The sequence below is a fragment of the Acartia tonsa genome, chromosome 12 (genome assembly GCF_053477335.1).
Source record: "Acartia tonsa isolate MP-2025a chromosome 12, ASM5347733v1, whole genome shotgun sequence".
Taxonomy (NCBI): Eukaryota; Metazoa; Arthropoda; class Copepoda; order Calanoida; family Acartiidae; genus Acartia; species Acartia tonsa.
The window spans coordinates 31,036,300-31,062,659 of NC_137271.1; the positions used below are offsets into that span (position 1 = coordinate 31,036,300).

Genomic DNA, 26,360 nt, shown 5'->3' on the forward strand with positions numbered 1-26,360 from the left:
TAAATGATTTTGTGGTCAAACAGCCAATTAAAAAAGCAGCAGGATTTAAATAAAATACTATAAACACCAAATTTTCAACTTTTTTGTAGTTGTTTAACGAAATAATTTTAGAGAAAATCTACATGGAAGTTAAAGTTTATAGAAAGTTTGCCACTATCACATATGCAGGGGCGTCTAAGCTGCTTTTTTATTTGGAGGGGGGTAAACTTTTTTTAAGGGGGGGATAATTTGCTTTTTTTTGGGGGGGGGGAGGGGTAATTAACCCCCGTGAAATCTGTTGGCAGGGGTAAATTTTGTTTACCCCCCAAAAATTTACCCCCGGGGTAAAATTTTTTTGAGGGGTAATTTGATAATGTATTAATATTTACTAGTAAAAATGCGCGCGAAGTTCGCCAAAAATTTTTTTTGTTAGGGATTTTTTATTTTTTTTGGAGGGGGTGGTATTTCCCCTCCTAAAATTGTTTGGGGGGGGGGGGGTAAAATACCCCCTCCTAAATGGTTGGGGGTGCCTACAAAACCCCCAAGGTAGGGGTAAATTTTAAATGAGAGGGGTAAAATGAAAAATATTTTAGGGGTGCCTCACCCCCAAATTCGTTTGGGGGGGAGGGGTAATCACCCATTTACCCCCCCCCCCTTGTCCGTCTATGCACATATGTGCTCGTAATTAGCCAAAAATTGTGCATAAATATCAGCACACCTTGTCCAGTTGCATATATGCTAAAGGGTGTTATAAAAAAAACAATTGCCTACATTATTCATTATTAACACTACAGTTTTATTTTAAACATTTGTGTTCAAATAATGACAATAAGAAACCAAAGCTAAAGAGCTAGTTTTTATGAAGAATGTAGCTTTCCCAGCTGAGTATATTTTTCTTTAAAAGAGGCAATAATCAATGGTAAGTTGAGAAAAAATAGCGACACTATAATGCTTTTATATTATTTTTTGTACTGCAGAAATTTAGATTTTAAATTTATATTAGAATTCATACCTTCACTTGAATATCTCAAGCAATTGTCAATATATAATAATGATAATGTATTATTGTTAATAGTTTTGTAAATCAGCTTTTCAAGGAAAATTGAAAGGTTGGTAACATGATATCTTCATTAGATTCTTTTGATGATTTTACAATTACATAAGCATAATTTGGATTATTTTTTAACTTGTCAAACATTAAGTTTTATATTGAAAAAAGTTTTAGGCAGTTTTTTTTTCTTTTAAACACCATTTTGTATGTCCGCAAAAAAAGATTTATAGTCTTGCTTGGAAATATTGCATTTAGTTTGTTGATAGATACAATATGAGAAACATTCCCTGGCTTATGTTAGGTTAGTTAGAATGATTATTTTCGTATTTAAGTCTTTACTTGATATCAGATACAACTTTTCTAAATGCAGACTACACAGGGCAGACATTTAAATTGTCTTCATGAAATTTTTTGTGGTTAATCTATATCCTTTTAAGAAAGTAAAATAATGTATGTTTGTCTGTACCAAAGGATCGGTGTCTCCTTTCTTTACAGGGTAACTTCTCATAAGTCCTGGGAGGATTTTTAAATATTTTGGGAGAGGTTACCAACAACATTCCAAATGAAATCGCCGCTAGAAAAAAAATAATCCCCTAACAAAAAAATATAATTAAAAAAATAAAATTGAAAATGTGGAAGGGGGTGGATGAATTTTTAAGGTTGTAGTGTGAAAGGGTGATTATAAATCAGAAAAGGGGCCACTATTTAACAACGGGATTGTTATATCTAATTTTACTAATGTTTTTATTCTTGTTCTCATACGGACCATTGCACCTGTAGTGTGATAAATGAGAGATATAATCTTTTGACAAAGTATAATATTTATGATGCTAAGGAATAATTGGATATGTTATAGAGAATAAAGTTTCTATTCATAAACTATTGTCTTAACCTCTTTTCGAGGAAGCTTGGTGTTTATCAAGTTCGAAATTAATTCCTTATCATTATCCTAGAATTAAGCGCAAATGTCGTCTTTTTTGACTTTCCTTTCATAATGTGACGCGGCATGGATTGTTTAGATATTTTGATGCGCACGTTTGTTACTTTTGAATGAGATATGAGTGTGTGAAGATTTCGGAGAACAAAATTGGGCCTATCATTGGTCTCATAGTGCGTGAACGACCCTAGTATACCAGGGATTTGAAACCATAAGAACTTCAGGTAGAATTTGTTAATTTTATTAAGAAGAATGGTGTATAGGACGATTATATGTAGTTTTAAAAAGGCTTTAGCCAGCTAAACATGAAACTTAATAATGATTAATATATGTTTTAGTATTTTTTTATTTGCCTTTATTGTTGCATTTAACAATGATTTATTAAACCAAATAATTTTCCTTTAAAGCCAAAGTTTCCAAAGATTCTTAACCGTAGAGAAAAATGATTTTTAAAAAGCAATTAAGATTACGTGGTTATAAATAACTGGAATTATGAACTAATTGATTTTGTAATTTCAGGACTTTGAAATAATTTCATCAATAAATCTATATTCAAACCTGCTGTTGAAACTTGATGGTTCCTGGTATTGGGGGTTTGTATGTTCGCCAACAGATCTCGAGAACTTCCCGCTAATTCGGAAGTCATACTCAACCAAAGTGTCATGGTTGAGACAATTTCAAATGATTGGAGTTTGAAGGAGCTGCACAAGCGAATTTCAAAGAAGTGAAGGTTGAAGTTTAGGCATTAGCAAATTTCAAATAACCTGATGGTTGAAGGAGCTGCACAAGCAATTTCAAATGGTTCTGAAGAATAGGCATTAGCATTCTTCAAAGAATCTGAAGAATAGGCGTTAGCATTCTTCAATAGATCAATAGCATATAGTGTATTGATGCAAAAAACATTGACAATTTTTCTATGAAATAATTACCTAGTGAATCAATATGCCACTAACCAAAAAGCAGAAAATTGAGCGAGCTATCGCTATTGGCAGTGAAAGGCTAGAAGTGTTTGACGAACAGTTAAAAGTGTTTTATGACAATCTAAAAGCCTGCCAAAGTTTTAGTTCATGTGAAAATGTGAATTTAAAATCAATTCGTGACATTTTTAGTGAGGTCAAGGACCAATCTGACCTAATAAAAAGTCTAAAACCTGCCGTGGATACTAGTGAGCTGCGCGAGTTCAAGCATGATTTGGATGAAGCTAGTGAGCAGAAAACTGTTGCAGATAAAGTTTATGCGTCGTTGGAGCAGTGTACAAAAATTCTGTACTGGCTTGACAATGATTCAGACGACGCGAGGTCAAGCACTGTCGCCAGGAACCTCGACGTCATTGAGAAGGTGAAGATGGACATGGGAGTGCTTAAAATTTCCATGGAGTTGCGCCAAGAAGTACGTGATATGTACCGAAGGCTTAGAGAGATGGAACGTCGTTCATCTAACTTGGATGAGAGTGGGACACCTGCCATTCTCTCCAGAAGTATGTCTGCCGTGGACATTCGGAGTTCCAACCCGCAGTATGGGCGCTGGGACAACAGTTTGCTGCCGTCTTTCGACGGTACTGACACGGATTACTCAAACTTTAAACAGGTCTTTAAGGATCTATGCTCTGGTTACGGATTTGCTGACCAGAGGTTAAGTCTGATGTTGTGTATGGAGAAGGTGATAACCAACCCGGAACTACGCAAGCAAGTGTCAGCGATTAGAGATCATAATGAACAATGGTCGTTTCTCGATCAGATGTTTTTATCAAACACTCGCCGGTTCATGAAGATTTTAACTAAGCTGAACAAGATGAAACCTGTGGATAAACCTGTGGACGTGGTTAGTGCAATTGCTACCTTCAAGAGCATGATGCAGGAAGTAGAAGCCATCGTTGGTTCTGCAGCTAAGGATTACAACCACCTAACTCTTATTCATATTTTCAAAGACAAGTGCCCTGAAAGTCTGAGAGAGAAAATTATGATGGAGCTAGGTAGCATGAACCAACCAAACATCCAGAAGATTGTAGAACTGCTGGAGAGGACCAGGGGAGCAATGTTGGCCGGTGATATGTCCTATGACACTAGCGCCGGCAAGAGAAATCGTGACAGAGCTGCCGCCGCGCAAGTGTCTGGCCGCAGTGACAATGAGAATGGATGGGCTGGAAAGGACAAAACTTCCAAGTGGAATAGTGCATGTCCTATTGAAAATTGCGAGGATAAACATCCTATTTTCCGTTGTCCCACATTTAAGAAGATGGATGTTGTTGACCGAAAAAAAGTTGTCCAGCAGAATAAGTTGTGTGAACTCTGCCTGTGTGATGGTCATGCTGCTGACAATTGTAATAAATCGGATAAGCTTGGTGTCTGTGGCACCAATAATTGCGACGGTTATCATAGTCGTATGTTGCATGAGGCTAGTGCTAGTGTGAATACAGTCTACAAATCAAGTTCTGCGCCTAGCACATGTACCTTCATGCTGCAAATAGTTCCAGTTGTAGCACCTGGCGGCGGCGCCTGCCATGCCGCCGTCATGTTTGATTCTGGTGCGAATCTACCACTTATATCTGAGAAGATGTCCCACAAGTTGAAGCTGAAATCTACCGGCAGATATACAAACATTTCTGTTGCTGACGGTAGTGAATCATCCTGCCGCAATGTGGTGTTCTATCTGAAGGACAGGGATGGTAACTTGAGAGAATTTGAGGCAGCTGTTATGCCTAACCTCGGAGGTGGCAACGAGATGCGCTCGGTCCATCCGGAAACCGCCGCCGAAATATTTAAGATGCCGCCAGAAAGATTTACATATATCAGTGGAGGCTTAGATATCATCATTGGAAATACACATCCTGACGTGTTTCCATCAACCTACCAGAAAGTGGGCCAGTCTATGTTGTGGCGAACCATTTTTGGTAGTGGTTTTATCTGTACAAGTGCTGACTATGGAGCTGGTCAGCAGAAATCTGCGTTTAAAGCTGCCGTAGCTGTTGATAATGAGCCGGTTGGTACTACCGTAGCTGTTGATAATGAACCGGTTGGTACTGCTGTAGCTGTTGATAATGAGCCGGTTGGTACTACCATAGCTGTTGATAATGAACCGGTTGGTACTGCCGTAGCTGTTGATAATGAACCGGTTGGTACTGCCGTAGCTGTTGATAATGAACCGGTTGGGTCTGCCGTAGCTGTTAATGATGAACCTGTTGGTTCTGCTTGTGATGCTGTTATTGAGAAACCTGTTATTTCTGCAGTTGACGCTGTTGTTTGTGTTGCAGTCAAATCTGATGTTAAAGATACTGCCGTAGCTGTTGATAACATTGCTACGGCAGGTGAGGCTGTAGCCGTTCACAATGATGATGCTGAAATTGGTTGTGTTGCAGCCGGTTCTGATATAGAGGTTGGTGCTGTTGTGAATCAAGAATCAACCTGGCTGCTGCCAAGCTGGCCGCCCGACACAGGGTAAAGGGCCTGCAATATGGCGGGTGTTGCCGCCAGAAAGTTATTGAAAGTCTACCAACCCACAAATCTAATTTACAACATAAACTATTTATGTGTGAAAATGATTTTCTAAAGAAAAAAATAATACAAGTTATATATTAAGCTTGTGAAGGGAACCTAAAAAAGTTCTGCAAAGAATAAGTATTCATTACTCAACTAATTTTATTGTTCATATTTAAGCACAAAAATTCTACAAAATTGTTTAGACTTTTAAAGCAGATTTTAAAAGATTTCGTTTCTTTAAGTATGATTTTGAAAAGCAAAAGTTTGTGTGTATTAACTACCAAATGATTTTTGCAGATTTTAGATTGAGAAAAATAGATTTTTTAAAATTATTTTTCGAGGTATTTTTTTTCATGGTTCACGTTTACTTAAAAAATGTTATTTCTCAGATTCTCATATGAAATAATGCATTAAAGTAAAGAACACAACATGTAATATTATTATGATAATGTTTTAAATATTCCTTATTATTATTCAAAAAGATTATCGCAAAAAATCAAGATATTTGTTTAAATTTGTAAGCAAATCAAAGATTTTCTTTCATTCCGGAGGCAGAGATTTCTAACAATTCATGTATAGAAGTTTTTCTTTCACTCCGGGAGCAGGGATTCCTATTAATCCACGCGTAAAGATTTTTTTTTTCATTCTGAGAGCAGAGATTCGTAGTAATATACGTACCTAGCGATTTCGGACAATTTAAACCTCGAGAAAGTACTTTTTAGCAATTATTTTCCTAGGTACATATATTTTTCGTTCATGTTTAAGCATTATAATAATGAACACGATGTATGATATTATTAAAATATTGATTATTATTTATATGAATATCACAGAATTAATTTAAGATAAACTATGCATATTTTAAATTAACCTTTCCTTCATTTTTATCGCAGATATTAAAATAAAAGCGGTTATTAAAAATTTTGATCAATAATTGATTCTTATTTTATGAAAATTGAGAACATTTTTTTTTAGTAAAAAGCCACACTTTCATATGCCTATTTTATGCCTAAAATAAGAATCAACCGAAATGCGATTAATTTTTATTCTATTCATATGCTCAAATTTAATTTTATTGAGTTTAAATTCTTTTCAAAAGTACAATTCATTATAAAACTTACCTGAAAAGTTTACCAAAAAGGAATAAATGTGTCGAGGTTGCGTGATTCGATATTTATTCTAAGAAAAAAAAATCAAGTATTTTTTAGCAGATTTTTTTTTTAAATTATATATGAATTTCAATCAAGTAAAACATTTTTATTCAGATCAAGGAATGATTGAAAATTCATATTTAAAGTCTCATATTTTTTTACAAAGAAAAATTGGTATTTTTTTTCATAATTTCGATGAAAATTCTAACGAAGATATTATTATTTTGCTATTATTTAAGTATTGAAAAGTTTTATTGTTGATTAAGATAGTAACAGTTCTTATTCATTAAGTTTGAAAACTTTCTGCCCAAGGATTTTGAAATATTTTTCTTACTACTCTTTTTGATGCTTAACAAATTAGTTTTAAGTACCTATAAATCTTAATTTTCTTGTCTAAGATTTATCCCGATTTATTTACCATTATTGTTTACATTTCGACCTGATTTCGTAGGTACTTATTGATTTATTAATAATGATTTATTACCTATTGATTATGAAATGATTATTATTTAGTATAAGTTGTTATATTTACAACATCATGATTAATAGGATTATCCATTTTAGGATTTGTGTATGTGATCTTGTGAGTGTCATGTGCCTGGAATATTGTATGGTACAAACCAATCCCCATCCTTCTATCCTAAAATGTGAGGTATTATGAGTCCTAGTGAGGAGTATAATATTGTGTATACATTTCACGGGGTTTCATTTAGTTAGGAGCAAAAATTGTCATGTTTTTCGGGATGTGGCCATTCTCATGTGATTATGGTGAGTTGAGTTTAGTGAGAAATGTTGCTAGTGCTCAGCGCAAAAAACCTTGAATCTCGTTAAGGAAGTTAATTTGACTTTCAAACGGGGGGTGTGTCTTAACCTCTTTTCGAGGAAGCTTGGTGTTTATCAAGTTCGAAATTAATTCCTTATCATTATCCTAGAATTAAGCGCAAATGTCGTCTTTTTTGACTTTCCTTTCATAATGTGACGCGGCATGGATTGTTTAGATATTTTGATGCGCACGTTTGTTACTTTTGAATGAGATATGAGTGTGTGAAGATTTCGGAGAACAAAATTGGGCCTATCATTGGTCTCATAGTGCGTGAACGACCCTAGTATACCAGGGATTTGAAACCATAAGAACTTCAGGTAGAATTTGTTAATTTTATTAAGAAGAATGGTGTATAGGACGATTATATGTAGTTTTAAAAAGGCTTTAGCCAGCTAAACATGAAACTTAATAATGATTAATATATGTTTTAGTATTTTTTTATTTGCCTTTATTTTTGCATTTAACAATGATTTATTAAACCAAATAATTTTCCTTTAAAGCCAAAGTTTCCAAAGATTCTTAACCGTAGAGAAAAATGATTTTTAAAAAGCAATTAAGATTACGTGGTTATAAATAACTGGAATTATGAACTAATTGATTTTGTAATTTCAGGACTTTGAAATAATTTCATCAATAAATCTATATTCAAACCTGCTGTTGAAACTTGATGGTTCCTGGTATTGGGGGTTTGTATGTTCGCCAACAGATCTCGAGAACTTCCCGCTAATTCGGAAGTCATACTCAACCAAAGTGTCATGGTTGAGACAACTATGTCTGGATAGCGGAGCTACAAGGGTATTTGAATATAACGGATACAGCTGAGGGTGGCTGCGGCTGATCGTGGATTGGAGTGTCTGAGGGTTAATTATGATTTGGTGGCAATAGCTAGCTTTATTTTGGTTGAGAGTGGGTGTTCATTGTGTAGGTCGGTGCGGATGCGACTGCAGCTTCATGCGATCTTAATAAATGATTGTGACTACATCCAAAGGGGTCTTAGTTAGAGTAATTAGTGAAAGATTAAATTTTCTTTACTTTGATTTCCCTGTTTCCATGAAAATGCTCACTACCCAGTTATTTAATTAATTATTAATTACGCATATTCATTATCTTTTGGGAGGTGTTGTATGCAATTATATCTTTAAATATTTTTTTTTTAATACTGAAGCTTCTATTTAGCTCAAACTAGCTGCTGTGCCCCTAGCAGCTAGAGTCTCAATCTTCAAAGAAAGAAAAAAAGGGACATATGTACATATCAATAGCCTTAGTGAACATTCATGAAAATTAAGAACTGAATGGTTCAGTGGTTGAAGAGAAAAAAACTTTACTTCTATTTTAATAAAATTTCCATCTCAACTACGGGTGGAATATATGTAAATATGGATGCTGGATATCTAGACTTTGAGCTAATTTTTAACGGTCTGGGGGGGGGGGCGTTGATCGCCCCCCCCCCCATCCGGTTTTTTCTATCTTATTTTCTGTGTGTGAAAGATAAAGAGCCCAAACTGCTTGACTTTTTAAGTATGGGTATGACACATAACTGAGAGTTGGAATTTTTTTAATATCTTCATCCTGGCGGGCACAGGATGCCAGCAAACCTGGCAGGGTCATCCAGGTAAAGAGCAACAATATTTTTTTGACTAAAACAAAGCATTTTATCATACCAAAATACTAAAATATCCTCTAGTAGTACATCCTGATATGAAATACAGGTGTTCAAGTCACTTTTAGGTTCCAGGTATGATCCTGCAGGTCCTGATCCTCCAGGTCTCCAGACATCTTTAAAAGGCTCCTGTGGCCGAAATTTTTGACTTAGAGACTTTAGATTTTAAACTTAAGCTTTTCTTACATGTCTACATAACGTATCAAAATTTCAAAAAGATCCGCCGCCGTTTTCCCGCCGACCGCCGACTGCGGCGGCTGGCAGCTGCCAGGTACAGCTGCGGCCGCTGAAATTTATATTTTGATATTTCTAATGTAAAATTTACATAAAGATAAACATTTTCTGGAAAAAAATTTCGGGTATAGTCCTTTATACAGGTTATTTTAGGTTAGGTTAGGTTATATTGTGTTAGTTGATTGCCCCACAGGGTTAGGTAATTGGCCCCGCAGGGTTAGAGCCCCCTCGCAGGGGCTAGAAATGGGAGAAAAGCTACTGTGAAAAATACGAAGAATCGCTCCTTATGGAGAGATGTCGTGGAAAGGACTATACCCAAAATTTCTTCTAGCTTCAAAAATAAGAAAATTACAGCCGTTTGAAATTTTTAAGTAAAAAAAGACCTAAAAACAAAGGTTGTTAAATAAAAGGGTGAAGGAAGCGAAAATTGACTTAGACTTATAAAAGGTTGGAAATTCATTATTAAACAGGGGACTTGCACAAAAAAATTTAGCCCTCTAGCTAATAGGAACTGAGATAATAGGGGGGGGGGGTGGGCGTTGAACGCACCCTCCCCCCCCCCCCCCCCCCCGACCGATTAAGGTGCGGCAAGGGGCCCGACTGTAAAGGGTTAAAATCTCAAAAGGTTAATTTCCATGAGACTTACAGGCGGCTGCCAAGCCCCTGTTTAGAGAAAAGACCACATGAAAAAATTACATTTATCCTACAACATGGATGGACAAGAATGCATAAAAGCTTCGCTTAAAAAAAGTTTGATTTTGGTTATAATTGATTTGTATACATTGGTATATTGCATATTGTATAATTCATGTTATGTTCATCTATTGAGAATATTTCTTCTTAAGGTCTTCTTGGCCTAACACTTGGACAACACTTTCCTGATGGTCAACCACAAAATCTAAGGCGTAAGTTTATTATTTTGTTGTGCTGTAAATAGAGTTGTAAAGCAAGTAAAATTATAACAAGGATGACAACATCCTTGACCCTTACAGATCGGGGGGGGGGGGGGTCCAAGAGCCTTCCCCCCTCTAGTTTTTCAATCTCATTTTTTTTGTATGTAAGATGGAGAGCTGTGACTTCATGACTTCATGATTTTTAAGTTTAGTAATTATACGTCGGCAAGAGTTGATTTTATTAGGATGACTTTTGTGTATAAGGTAGAAATCTAAATATTTTTAGTAAATACTTAGATATCAATGACCTTCTGAGAAAAGTGGTGTTATGACCGTTTGACCACTCCCTGCCCGACTTTATGACCGATTTTTGTCCGGCTTTTTCTACAGACATATATCATGAATATCGTGGCTTCTCATACAGCTAGAGACCTATATTTTTTTTTGGGGTAAATCCTTGAGCAACAATAAACAGATGAAAATATTAATTGGCGCCTCCAACCGCCGTTTTACCGCCGTAACCGCCGAAAATGTCGGTTTCCGTTATTTGCCGTTTTTCGGCGATGACCAGAAAAAGTAATTTTTTTTGTTATGAAAAATAAAAGTTCGTCCTAAAATTTGGTCATCCTAGCTGCAAAAATGGCCGCTTTACAGCTGTTTTAAAATTTAGCGGCTGGCCGCTAAAACGCGGCAAAGGAGCGGTCTGACCGCTATGACTAGAAAAAATAATTTTCTCTAAAAATACACATGAACCATCTGAAGAAAAAAAATTTACGTCTTTATCTGTAACAGGAGCCGAGATAGAGGCCCCCCCCCCCCCCGATCTGATAAGGTGGGAATTGGGGCCCGATCTGTAAGGGTTAAGTAGCGAAGCTAGAAAATGAACTATAGAGCAGTGTCATAAAACATTAAACCTAAATAAATCATGAAACCCTTTAAAATTTGCAACATGAAAATCTGGTATTATCTAGCCATCCCAACCATAGGGAAATCTAATAAAACTTTGTGGAAATAAAAAAATTTTTAATCCCTGAAAATGTCTAGTGTTTATCTTAAAAGAGCCGAGAAAAACATGTTTTCCAAAAAACGTTTCAGAAGGCCGGACGGACAGGAGGACATTTCAAATAATAGCGTAGCTTTGCTAATAATAAGGTTAAACTATTTTATCTATGATAATAATAAAACATAATTATGATATTTTTATAATATAGTGTATTAGTTTATTAGAAAGATTTAATACATCAAATCAATACTACTACTATCTGCAAAAATGAAACATTAATGTAAATTAATAATTTGATGAATGCTGTTTAGAATGCGAAATAGGGTTTCCAATTGATATGAATTCTAGCCTTAGAATTGATACAATGCAGAGTGATTTCACTTTTGATGGTAAGATTTTAACATAACATTTTTGTATTTATTAATTGTTAAGTATTTCATGAACGAAAGGAAGATAATAAATAAAATTATTGGTTATGTAAAACAATTTACAATCAAATGCAATATGCAAGAAACCATAATTCATTACCAGAATTAATTTTTTTGAATAGCTTTGTTCACAGGCTGAACATTAAAATCCGTCTTACAGTTTATTACAAAGTTGGTTCCGGCTACCCATTGTTTCAAACTTGAAACTTGCATTTTAAAAAATCAACCCCAAGCTAGATTATATTAAATTCATATTAATTGTTAACCCTTAAAGGTCGGATTTGGCGTTCAACGCGCCCTCCTCAGGTTTTATCTATCTTATTTTCTTTGTGTGAAAGATGGAGGGCTATGACTGAATTGACTTTTTAAATATGGGTATGACACATAACTGAGAGTTGAAATTTTTTGAATATCTCCATCCTGGCGGGCATAGGATGCCAGCAAACCTGGCAGGGACATCCAGTTAATAGCAAAAATATTTTTTAGACTTAAACAAAGTATTTTATCTTACAAAAATGAAATATCCTCTAGTAGTAAATCCTTATATGATCCTGCAGGTCTCCAGAAATCTTTAAAAGCCTCATGTGACCCCAATTTTTGACTTAAGCTTTTCTTACATGTCTATATAAAATATTAAAATTTCAAAAAGATCCACTGCTATTTTCCCGCCGACTGCAGCCGTTGAAATTTATGTTTTAAGATTTATAATATAAAATTTACATAAAGATAAACATTTTCTGGAAAAAATGTTTTTCTAGCTTTAACAATAAAAAAATTACAACCGTTTAAAGTTTTTAAGTAAAAAAGAACCTAAAACAAAGGTTTTTAAATACTCACTTAAAATTGGAATTTCATTATCAAACAAAATTTTTTTAGCCCTCTAGCTCTAATGGGAGCTGAGATCACTTTGTCCGTTTGACAATCCATGCTTTTTTGTGCTACTTATTGATGGTTTAATCCCTGCTTTTATATGTTAATCATATTGTGCAATTTTTATATGTTTGTAGGATATGATTTACCTGCATCTGGGAAGTTTCCAAGTAAAAATGTATTTTCCTTTGATAATCCTGATGATGTTTCTTTAACTGGTGGAGTATTTGATTCTACTGTGTAAGTATTTCTCTTATTTTTATTTCTAATTTTACAATAAGACGTTGTTAGGTTATTCAATATCCTATGATCAAATTTTAAATTTAAGTTTATTCACATTTTGATAACTTCCTTCTAGGGGCTAGTTGGGCAAAAGACCCCCAAAACAATAAAAATATGAGTTCTGAGCTTATATTTGCATATATCTACCTGTTTTTTCAAATAAAACTTTTTAAACATGATTGAACTCAGTAACCATGAAAGATTTCATTTTGGGACTTTCCTTCTAGGGGCTAGTGGGACAAAAGACCCCAAAAACAATAAAAATATGAGTTCTGAGCTTATTTTCAGAATTATTGACTGATCTTTAATGAAAACTTTTTGAACATACCTGAACTAAGTAACCATTACAGATTTAGTTTTGGGACTAGCAAATTTATTCCGTCTAGGGGCTAATTGGGCAAAAGACCCCTAAAACAATAAAAATATGAGTTCTGAGCATATTTTTAAAGATATTTAGCGTTTTTTCTTAAAGAACTTTTTAAAAATAACTGAACTAGGTAACTATTACACTTTCATTATGGGATTCTTTCTAGGGGCTTGTAGAGCGAAAGACCCCCCAAAACACTAAAAAATGAGTTTGGAGTTTATTTTCAAAGATATCAACCTGATTTTCTTTAAAAAAAACTTTTTTAATATAACTGAACCAAGTATCCATTCACAGATTTCATTTTGGGACTTTCCTTCTAGGGGCTTGTGGCACAAAAAAATGCCCAACACTTTTATTCCTTCTAGGGGCTTGTTGGGCAAAAGACCCCCAAAACAATACAAATATGAGTTCTGAGCTTATTTTTAAAGATATTGAAAACTTTTTGAACTGAACTAAGTAACCATTACAGATTTAATTTTGCTCCACAACAATATGTAAACATAACTGAGTTCAGTTATGTTCAAAAAGTTTTCTTTAAAATCAGGTTGATATCTCTAAAAATAAGCTCAGAACTCATATTTTTATTGTTTTGGGTGGCTTTTGTCCCACTAGCCCCTAGAAGAAAAGTCCCAAAATGAAATCTGTCATGGTTACTTAGATCAATTATGTTAAAAAGGTTTATTAAAAAAAACAGGTTGATATATTCAAATATAAGCTCAGAACTCATTTTTAGTTTTAAGGGTTCTTTTGTGCATTTTTAGCGCATTTTTCTCAAGCTCAAATCTTCTACCCAAAGCAAGAAAATAATTGGATTTTCAGTAGTCGACTTTGGGGGGCCAGTACACCCTCCCTGGTTGAGATATGGCCTTCAAACTTTGATATGTTCTAGTACATGTCCCCAATAGTAGTAAGATTTGAGCATAAGAAAAATGCGCTGAAAAAATTCTTAGATATTGACACCTAAGTTTTGTATTTTAGATTTTACTGTACTTTTTAAATAAAAACTGAAATATTTTTTTGTTGTTCTATTAATGGTCTTAAAAAACGAAGATAATAAGCATTACATTCTGTTAACTATGAGTGGAGTAAAATTGCTTTTAAAAAGCTTATAAAAAAAACACTGTATTATAATAAAGAATTTAATGTTTGGATTATAACTGTAAGATTTATATTGAAAATGTGAAGCAATTTTAGTTTTATTTTACACCCTTGATAATAGATAAACAAGGATGACAACATCCATAAGTAGCGAAGCACAAAAAATCGTCGATGGGAATACGTACAGGTAGATTTAAAAGGTTTTTACTAAAATCAAGAATAGATTTATTGGATAAAATAAACATGAAACCTTGTTTTATTTTGCATGATGACGATGGTCAAAGTAAATTATATTAAAGATGCTCATAACAATGGGAAAAATCATTTTGATACAGATATCCCATAAAAGTTTGAAAATTGCATCAAAATAAACAAAGATATGGGGAAATATGTAAAACATATAAAAATAGCCAAAAACCTGATAAAAGGCAGTCTGGCCGTCATGGTTGTTTTATTAAAACGACTAAAAATTTAATTTTTAAATCCTTAACTTAAAAAATTTGGAAAATCGGACCATATACACTGAAGATATGGAAAAAAGTGTTAAATATATAAAAATAGACTAAAACCTGCTAAAAAGGCAGTCTGGCCGTCATGGTTATTTTGTTTAAAAGACGGGAAATTTAATTTTGATATCTATAACGGACAAATTTTGAAAATCGGACTGTAAACACTGAAGATATGGAGAAAGTGTTAAATATATAAAAAAAACAGCCTAAAACCTGCTAAAAAGGCAGTCTAGCCGTCATGGTTGTTTTCTTTAAAAGACGGGAAATTTAATTTTGATATCTATAACTGAAAAAATTTTGAAAATCGGACCATAAACACTGAAGATATGGAGAAAAATGTGAAAATATAAAAATAGCCTAAAACCTGCTGAAAAGGCAGTCTGGCCTTCATGGTTGTTCCTTTAAACGACAGGAAATTTAATTTTGATATCTGTAACTGAAAAAATTTTGAAAATCGGACCATAAACACTGAAGATATGGAGAAAAATGTGAAAAATATAAAAATAGCCTAAAACCTGCTAAAAATCGGTCCGAACGCCAATGATGGTTTATAGTCAATTGTGCTCCTTAATGATGGGAATGTTGTCAAAAAATTTCAGCATTCTATCTTTTATAGGAGCTGAGTAAATCCCATTTCCCCCATAGCGTTACGGACGGACGGACGGACGGACTGACTGACGGACGGACGGACTGACTGACGGACGGACGGACAAAGTGAATTATAGAGTAGCTTCGCTACTAAAAATTCAAAATTTGCTTTTTCTTATTTGATTTGTTGTGGTAAAATATTAGTTTATAATAATTCTCCATTTAGGTACAACATTCGACAGATAGGTCTATTCTGGGGAGAGGGAAGCAGTGATGGTTCATACTTCAGTATCGATGGAAAGAAATATGCGGCAGAATTTGTAATATTTTTGAGTGAACCTAATTCTATATCAGTTGAACTTGATTTTATTTTAGAGGTAGTTTTAAAAATTGTAAATTTTTAAATAATAATTCAAATCCCAAATAAATTCTTATACAAAGTAACAGGATATCTACTCTGTTTGTGTGTTTGTTTGTATGTTTGTACTGAAGGATCTCGGCAACCACTAAACCGATCGGATTCTCACAGGTCTTGGGAATGTTTATAACTATTTTGGGGGAGGGTACCACCACCCTCCCAAGAGAAATCGCCCCTAGAAAAATCCCCCCCCCCCAAAAAAAAACTTTCAAATATTCAAATGTGTATATCCTGATAACATCAGGTGGGTTGGTGTTCTTCCTAGGCTGCACAGCTAAGGTGCTAATTTTTTTTTTTTTTTTAAGAATTTTACCAAATCCTTAAAAGTTCCTAGAAATTTTTTGAAAATAATGTATTATTACCAGAAATATCTACTCTTACTCTATACCTATATGAGCCTCAACCTTTTCTTTTTTTTACCTTTTGAAATATTTTTGACTGATTTTTTATAAAACGGCTTAGTTTATTGCATCAAGATCCATGACAGATCTATATAGGAAATAAACGTCTATAAATGAGCTCGAATCTTCCAATGGTAGAGTATTTAATACTCATAGTGCTCCAATAATCCTCATTTAACTCTCATTGACCAAAGAGATAAGACCTTTATTCTATTTGTTTATGGAATGAATTAAGTTTTTCACTTCATGTTGATATTTGAATTACATTAATATTTAATCTTAATTTAATAAACTAAAACTATATACATTCATAATATAGTAAAGAAGTTGTATCAACTTTTTTTTTTATAGCTAGCCGGTCCTTTTAGTAAGTAGTAGATGTAAAATTTTTCATAGAATTCAGATATGCAATCGGTTTTTTTTGTAGACCTCTTATTTTTTAAGTAATTTAAGTTTAAAAAAAAAAATTAAGTCGATTTTAAGGTACTAAAATGCAACAAAAAAAAAGAAAGAAAATGGCCATTATGAACAAAAATAGTAGGATCTTTAATTTGACACCTTACTTTTTCAATTCTGTCAGGTAATTATTGAAAAAATCGATTTTTTTAAACCCACGAGAATAAAAACTTTAAACTCAATTTTATCATTTCACAAGTAAAAAAATATGGGTTCATATATACCTTTAGAATCAGAAAAATATTACGAATCCATTGTAAGCAAAATTGAAAAAAAAAGTTTTCAATATAGTATATAAACTACAATAAAAGGAATTATATGAAAATATCATATTATATTGTACAGGCAACGTCTTAACTTTTGAATTGGGTATAAAAATGGGAAGGGGGTATAGAGGGGGTAAAGAGGGGGTAAAAAAGGGAAGACGATAGTGTTGCCAGAACAAAAAATACAATTGGCCATTTTTATATTTTTATATTTTTTTACTTTTTTTCAATTTTGCTTACAATGGATTCGTAATATTTTTCTGATTCTAAAGGTATATATGAACCCATGTTTTTTATGTCTGTTTGAGAAAATATTTAGGTCTAAAGTTTTTATTAAACCGAGGTTAAAAAAATAGATTTTTTCAATAACTACTCAACAGAATTTTAAAAGTAAGGTGTCAAATTAAAGATCTTACTATTTTTGTTCTTACTGGCCATTTTCTTCTTTTATTTTGTTGCGTTTTAGTACCTTAAAACCGACTTAATTATTTTTTTAAAAAACTTAAATTACTTAAAAAATAAGAGGTCTACAAAAAAAACCGATTGCATATCTGAATTCTATGAAAAATTTTACATCTACTACTTACTAAAAGAACCGGCTAGCCATAAAAAAAAAAGTTGATACACCTTCTTTAAGAAAACTCTGTTTTAAAAGAATTCGATTTTGGCGACACTTCCTTTGTGTGTTCAAATATTAAAACTAAAATTTTAATCATATTAACCCTTTGGTGATGATAATTTGAAGAAAGAAATAATTGAATTTTTTTTTTAATCATTAAAATTATTAAATATTTACTTCTTTCTTTTAGATAATAATGGCGGGGGAGGAAAATTGAAATAGATAAATAGATATGTACTTATAGAAAACTAACCAATAGCAAAATAGTTATTTCAGTCCAACTCTAGTTTGATTATATTTAGGACAATCTCCTTAACTGTGTTCTCTTGATTCAATGGATTCGTTGCAGTGTTTATATGCTTTTGTGTCAGCAAACCCTTTTAGGTGTTTGTTGACACATGCATTTCCTGTGAGAATTTGTTTTATGTACATATCTTGTCCAATTTTGATATCATTCTAGGTTTTATTTTGATAAAAATGTCCCTATGGAGTACCTCGTGTTGGTTCTTTCATTACTATTTCTCCATTTAAAATTGGAAAACAATATCTGTGTACTAACATGTATTCAGACCAACGTACTTTACCTGGATAGTACCTTACTGTTCCATGTTTCTGCGAATGCTTTCAATACTTGCCTTTTCAACCTTATGAACGATAGAGATAAACTAGAGACAAATTGTCTAAATCGGCCAATAGTAGAATATTGATGGTACATCCCAGACCTGTTATTGGTTCAAACATTTTACAGATTTGAGTATGTAAGGGCAAATTTTTTTCATTTCATATGCATTATGAGTCACCTATAAACTGTCGTATTTCTTAGGATAAAGGCTTTCTTGGGTAAATTATATCAAGTAAAATTTCCTCCCTTGTGAAGCACATGACAAACCACAAACCAGATTTGAGTACGTAAGGGCGAATTCTTTCATATAATATGCATTATGAGTCAGCTATAAATTGTTGCATTTCTTAGGATAACAGCTTTCTTGGGTAAATTATATTGTGTAAAATTTCCTACTTTGTGAAACACATGACAAACAACATAATAGTATAATTTCTTAGGATAAAGTTACCTTTCTTTAAATGATATTAAATTATTCGTGCTATTTCTTGAATAGAACTGGTATATAACAAAAAATAAACAATGTCTACATAATATCTCTTTGTCTGAAGGATCATCTAGATATATTATATCTATTTTATGAACTAAAAAATGCAAAGTATCCTCTGTACCTTTACCTTCTTGATATGAGAAAAGATTCTGGTGTATATTCTGATAATTTGTAATAGGAGCATGTTGTAAAATATATAAATTTAAGATTCAGCCTCCAAACATTAGTGGACTCCAATCTAAAAGCTGCATTGTAAATATTATTGGTTAATTTGCATTTCATATTGTATGGCTTCAGTTTTAATCAATATCTATAATACAAAGTAGAACAATGTCTATCTGTCTGTCTAAAGCTTAAGATATCGGTAACCGCTAAACAGATTAAGTTCTACTTTTCAGGGAATATATCTACTGGTCCTGAGGTGATGTTAGGCTATTTTCTTTGGAGGTGGGTAACTCCAAAACCATCCCAAAAAATCCCCCCCATTTTTATTTTATTTTTAGGTATCTAATTTTTTAGGTACCCAATTTTTTAATGGGATCAGCCGCTAGTAGATTATATTTCCAAAAAGATTTAACATTTTAGGACAATAAAAATTTATAATTAAGGTTAGTCCTGTAGATAATCCTAATATTCAATCTCTCATAGATGGCTTTGTAGATGGAAATAGTAAAGAGTGAGTATTTATAGTTCATGATAATATTTATTTTTAATATAATTTATTCATTTAGATTAGAACATTTTTTAAAAATCCTTAATAAATAAGCTTTTATGTAGAATTTTCTATGATGATTGTATCAAACAAATGCTTTGCTGAAATAAGGAAATCTTTTAATGGAAAACTATACTGCTTGACTTCTATAGTAGCTAGAGACCTGAAAATTGCTGTGTGATTAAAAAAAGTTAGAGTTATATACATATTTGACAATTTTATTAGGTAATGTTTATTTTTAGGTAAAATTTATGTAGGAATTTTTAAAATCTTAAGCTTAGGTTTATAATTTAAAGAGTTCAGGTCAAATGTTTTCTATGTTTTCTGAAAACCTGGAGGTTTAAAAATTATAAATCTATCTTAAATATCATTAGAAAAAATATAATATGTAAAAAATAAAAAGATGCCACTATTTTAGTCCATTCATCTATGGAACACAAAATCCCTTATAACAACGGGAAATTTAATTTTGATACTAATACGCACAAAATCATAAACACTATTATCCATTATTCTTGGAATGTTGTTGAGAAACATCAGATGTCTAGCAGCTGAGTAAATCCTATTTCCCCTTGTTAGCATTACTGATGTCTGATGAACATATACAGTGAATTATAAAGTTGCTTCTCTATTAAAAATGCTATTTGTATAAAAAGCACTTGCACTTTTTACTATTAGATCACTCTATCTCTTAAACAAAAAGTAAGTTTACCAATTGATACAGGTGTGCCCTTCATAGAACAAAATTAATCATTACTATATCTTTTTTTTAGTATTATCATGAACACCTTGATACCAAAGGAAAGCTACAATGGGAACTATTATTACTATACTAATAGTTGTTTTGATGTTACCTTTATAGTATTTGAGGATACTTTATCCATATCTGAATATCAACTTAACACGCTAAGGTTAGTATTATTTTTAAGACAGACAGGCCTTTGGGAAAGTTAAGAGATCAATTAGCCGTATAAAGCACACAATCCTTCCAATGTGGGGTAAATCAAATTGTTAGGTTTCGAATAAGTTATTTACTACAAAATTTAGCATAAATGATTATTTACTTGCCAAGGTTAAATGAGTGATAGCCAATCATTTTATATATTGGGATGTAAATATTCATGTACGCTAAATTTATGCCGTGCATTTTTTGAATTATTTTATTTTATTTAGTAGATAATATTTCAGACCATTGACATCACATTTTTTTCCTACAATCAAACCTATTGGCAATACTGTTCTCTACTACAGGTAGCTGTATGTAATGGTTTACTTATTTAAACATAGTTATTAATTTTGAGTCTTATATTATCAAAACGCCATTAAGATTAGCAAATGATTAGGAATTTTACATTTTAATTAATTTATTTAACTTCAAAAACAAATTTACTTTCATTGTGACCTTAAAAAATGCTGGTTTTTCCATTGGGCAACAACTAGAAGGGGTACAAAAATAAATTATTACATTTCCTTATAATATTAATAGGGTTTGTTGATTTTAAACATTTTAATCTGTTACAAAAGCAGGAAATTGTAATTGAAATCATTTTCATAAATGTAATACTTATCTAGCTGATTGATTTAAAATTTATCTAAAGTCTAAAAACAGAATACTACCACACAATTTCATTGCTATTTTTAAAAGCGAAGCTTTTCTATAATAACGGTCGGTCCGTCCGTCCGTACGTCCGTCCGTCCGTACGTCTGTAACGGATAGCTTTTTTCGTTAATTTAGGCATGTTAGAATTGTGCTATCGATTTCAAACTTTGCATTGTGATTCCTTTAGTAGTTGGGTACGATTTTAAAAAGCGTAGCAACTCTATAATCATTACCAGAATATCCGTACGTCCATTTTAAACATGTTGATTTTTTTACTTTTTTAACAACTAATTTTTTATGTGATTGAATTAACCGATTGATCTGATTTTTGGTATATTGATTTCTGGGACAACAAAGTATAGCGTTATAAGCGAAGCAACTCTATAATCATTACCAGAATATCCGTACGTCCATTTTAAACATGTTGATTTTTTTACTTTTTTAACAACTAATTTTTTATGTGATTGAATTAACCGATTGATCTGATTTTTGGTATATTGATTTCTGGGACAACAAAGTATAGCGTTATAAGCGAAGCAACTCTATAAAAAAGTCCTAAAAATGTAAGTATGTCTATAAACATTATCCTGTATCAAGCAGTTTTTCAAGAAATTTTCTTACAATTTTGCTTCGACTCTTATACATATATATTCTGATTATTCAGTTCTGACACTATACAAGTGTTAATGTCCGTTTGTCCTACCGTTTCAGTGCTTCGCTTTTATGGATGTTGTCATCCTTGTTGAATGAAGAAATTAGCAATTCTAAGCAATACTGGAAATATTATTTTTATCATAGTCCATCTGATTATTTCCCAAAACTGTAAAACGCAGTTTTTTTTGGTTACCCTGTACATAAAAATGATATTATGTTTAACAGAAATGGACCTTTAACAACTACAACTGAGACAAGCACAACTACAACAACCTCAACTGGAACAATTACCACTGAAGTATCAGTAGCAACTACGCCACAATCAACTCCCACTATTATTGATTTATTGCTATTCAGTACAGGTACCCTTTTATGCATAAAAGGCAAAATATCCTTGTCTAGTGCAGAAAATGATATTAACATGTTAGGATGGAGGAGGGGGATGTAAAGGCTTACTTTTCATATTTGCTTTTTTATATCTTTGGTTTATTAATATGTTTTTTTAGCTGTAGTTGTTATCACCAATGTAATAGAAATACTGGCAACTTTTCTTGTTCCTGGATTTAGAGGTAAAATTTATTAAAGCTCGAAATTTATCATAATAAGAACTTTGGATTGTTTATGACTATAGACTTTTTACTTGCACTGACTATGATATATAAGAACCAATATTAAGTTTTCTATGAAGAAGAAACCATTGAATTTCATTATTTTAGGATTTGATGAATTTGGAAATTCATTAATTGATTTTGAACCGAGAAGAGGTGTTTCCTTTAATTCAGAAAGTTTTAGGTAAATATGAATTAAGCATGAAAAAAACATCAACAAATAAAGTTTAAGTTAATGTTTTTTTATTATCCTTAAAGAAGGTGTATCAACTTTTTTTTTTATAGCTAGCCGGTTCTTTTAGTAAGTAGTAGATGTAAAATTTTTCATAGAATTCAGATATGCAATTGGTTTTTTTTGTAGACATCTTATTTTTTAAGTAATTTAAGTTTAAAAAAAAAAATTAAGTCGATTTTAAGGTACTAAAATGCAACAAAAAAAGAAAGAAAATGGCCATTATGAACAAAAATAGTAAGATCTTTAATTTGACACCCCACTTTTTCAATTCTGTCAGGTAATTATTGAAAAAATCGATTTTTTTAAACCCACGAGAATAAAAACTTTGAACTTAATTTTATTATTTAACAGGTAAAAAAATATGGGTTCATATATACCTTTAGAATCAGAAAAATATTACGAATTCATTGTAAGCAAAATTGAAAAAAAAAGTTTACAATATAGTATATAAACTACAATAAAAGGAATTATATGAAAATATCATATTATATTGTACAGGCAACGTCTTAATTCTTGAATTGAGTATAAAAATGGGAAGGGGTAAAGAGGGGGTAAAGAGAGGGTAAAAAAGGGAAGACGATAGTGTTGCCTGAACAAAAAATACAATTGGCCATTTGTTTAATTTTTAATTTTTTTACTTTTTTTCAATTTTGCTTACAATGGATTCGTAATATTTTTCTGATTCTAAAGGTATATATGAACCCATGTTTTTTATGTCTGTTTGAGAAAATATTTAGGTCTAAAGTTTTTATTAAACCGAGGTTAAAAAAATAGATTTTTTCAATAATTACTCAACAGAATTTTAAAAGTAAGGTGTCAAATTAAAGATCTTACTATTTTTGTACTTACTGGCCATTTTCTTCTTTTATTTTGTTGCGTTTTAGTACCTTAAAACCGACTTAATTATTTTTTTAAAAAACTTAAATTACTTTAAAAATAAGAGGTCTACAAAAAAACCGATTGCATATCTGAATTCTATGAAAAATTTTACATCTACTACTTACTAAAAGAACCGGCTAGCTATAAAAAAAAAAAAAGTTGATACACCTTCTTTAAAAAAAAAACATGGTCTGTGTCAGTATTTGTGTTTCTGTCTGTCCGTATGTACCATAGCAAAACCGATTTAGTTATACTATACAGTGTAGCTTCCTATAGGTCCTGGAATTTAATAGTTATTAATAACCACCCTTCAAATAAAATCGCTTCTAAAATATGATCCCTCCCAAAAGTTTATTATTTTATTTTGAAAACTGAAATTGAAAATGGGTGGGGTCAATTTCACACCCCAGATTAATATTTAATTTCTTCATATAAGAATCAATATAAAAAATGTCACTAACGACTTTTGGTAATATTTTGTCGGATTTTACAATTCTCTTAAATATGATGCTATGTCAATGAACGTCATAAAGATATGAATTCTGGTGACAAATATCTTGCCATACCGGATTTTTAAAAGAGAAGCTTTTTTAAAAGCAACGCTTTTCTATGATTAGGGTCGGTCCGTCCGTCCGTCCGTAACGGATAGCTTTTTTTGTTAATTTAGGCATATTAGAATTGTACATTTACATTCTGATTATTCAGTTCTGACATTATACAAGTGTTAATGTACATTTGTCCTACCGTTTCAGTGCTTCGCTTTTATGGATGTTGTCATCCTTGTTTTGTAACAAAGAGTCAGATTGTGTCAGATTTAAATGTGACATGATATAATATTTACAATATGACACAAAAATTGCAGAAATAACTAGGAATTATTAATGTTGTCATGTTTTTTTCAGGTTTTAGTTGATGATGAGAGATTGAGTATTATGTTAAAGAGAGTTTTATTCTAAAAATTAGAAGATTAAAAACTGTACAAGAAAAATATCTTAACTATATTCAATATTCATGTTTCTTTTTAATTCACCAATGTTAGAATTGTTGACATCCTATAATTTGTATACACTCTTTGAATTTTAAAAATAAATTATTTGAAAATATTAACGTCGGCTTTAATCTCTTCAGCACCAGATTTAAGTTAAAAAATCAACAATTTGACAAGTGCAACATCACCAAATTAAGAAAATAAAAAGAGTTTAAAGATATTAATTAGACAATGTGAGTTTTATATTTTGTGTAATGAATTATATATTTTCTAATTAATTTTGCCTTCAAAACTTGCTCATACCAATATTTCTATTTTTTAATTTATACCAAAAAATATTGAGTTGTCATTATAACTACAATCTTAATTCTTATAATAATATAATAATGATTACGAACAAAAAAATGTACATAAAAAAGAAACAAAGTAGCTGTACTACTAAAAAGTTAGTTATCATACTTTTTATCTGAACAAAAAGCGTAAAAGGGTTGAGGGTGTTTTCACCCTCCTCTAACCCTAAATGTTTTGGGGAGGCTTATGCAAAAAGACTTATATAAACCCTTGAAATAAAATGGAAACCTGTATATAGTAGGTAGTAAATGTTGTACAGGTGTAAATTGATTTCAATATCGTTGTCCTTTTCCTTTCTGGTGTTTCTAAAATACTTATAACAATGCATCACCCCCCCCCCCTTCCAATCTTTGTTAGACTAATAAAAGAGGAGGAGTATCTTTTAAATATTATTGCACCAAATCACATTTTAACCTGTGGCGTGCACAGGGTTTTGTCAGGGGGGTGCACGAAGCTTACTTCAAATATATATATACAAACCCCTTAAACTAAAATCGAGGGGCGTATGAGTTTAAGAGGAATATAATATAGAAAACAAGGGGCTGGTGTATTACCGTTAGGACTCAGGAGGGTGTGAGTTAGGGGGATTGTGAGACAAACATTTAGTGTGGTGTTAACAAGAAATAACAATAAGATACATTTAAAATATTTATTTCATTTTGAAACAATATACAAGAAAAAATTAATAGTAAGGTTATAGATTTTGGGTTAAGTTAACAAGATAGTTTTACAAATGGTAATTTTAATAATATAATATTATGACTTATGCAGTTAGGAATTTTGAGAAATTGGATATGAGATCGTTTTCTAGGCCTGCTTTCTCAAGAAGTTTAAAGGTAAATTGAGTTACTAACAGAGAGTGTGCAAACAAATTATTTTCATTCCAATTTAAAAATTTTTCTTCTTTACTGATTTTCATTGATCTATCTTTAGCAGCTAATATAAGGTGTGATAATTGAATATACTCATTGGTTGAAAAATCTTCATAGTACATATTATACAGATAAAATGTATCTTTAAGAAATATAAATTCTGGCCTGCTTTCATTATATTTAACGTCAAGAAACAGTGCAAGTTTATGGCTAAAAAATTTTGGAAACAGGCATTCAAAAATTTCGTGTTCAGTTGTGCTTTCTGTATTACATTTTAAACATAAGTTTGTGCTGGATAATTTAAATTTGAAAAGTTTATTTTTACTTATTAAAGTACGGCTGATTTGCTCAATAAAAAAATTTTTATAATGTAACAAGATAGGTAGGTTGATGATTTTTATAAAGCTTTTTGTCAACAGTTCTTGGTCAGGTACAAATAGATTATCTCTTATTCTTGTTTTGAGCGCAGGGTGTTGTTGGCAAATTTTCTCTCTGTTTATTTGTTTGAAGAATAGAGAGTAGATACTCTTGTTCTCGTTATGGATGGCACTCAAAGGTTTGTAACAAAATAAATCTTTTTCAGAGTAGCTTGGTTTTAGTTTGTTTGAGGGTCTATTATTTTAGTGAGGAGGATAGGGTCCCAGGGAGTAAGGGAGGGGACAATGGGCAATTAATTCAATATAAGAGTTATCAAAGAAAGGGCATGAAATCCAGTTTAATCCAATAAATTTGTAGGAAGTTATAAAGGGATTGTTAATTGAATAATAGATTTCCATAGCGTCAAGTAAAGTGAAATCACAACTTGTTTTTGATGAAATATATTGAGGTTTTTTGGTGTGA

General features: G+C 31.9%; 1 protein-coding gene across 1 annotated transcript; it reads left to right on the forward strand.

The window, feature by feature from the left end:
* The first annotated feature begins 1,303 nt into the window (after positions 1-1,303).
* LOC145333297 (uncharacterized) lies at positions 1,304-24,407 on the forward strand. Its single transcript, XM_080178425.1, has 12 exons — positions 1,304-1,331; positions 10,157-10,216; positions 11,519-11,596; positions 12,643-12,745; positions 15,576-15,726; positions 19,230-19,297; positions 20,107-20,244; positions 20,522-20,584; positions 21,813-21,949; positions 22,094-22,156; positions 22,304-22,379; positions 24,212-24,407. Exons 1-12 carry the CDS (start codon positions 1,304-1,306, stop codon positions 24,216-24,218), a joined length of 972 nt encoding a protein of 323 aa, XP_080034551.1. The 3' UTR covers positions 24,219-24,407.
* Positions 24,408-26,360: the final 1,953 nt, after the last annotated feature.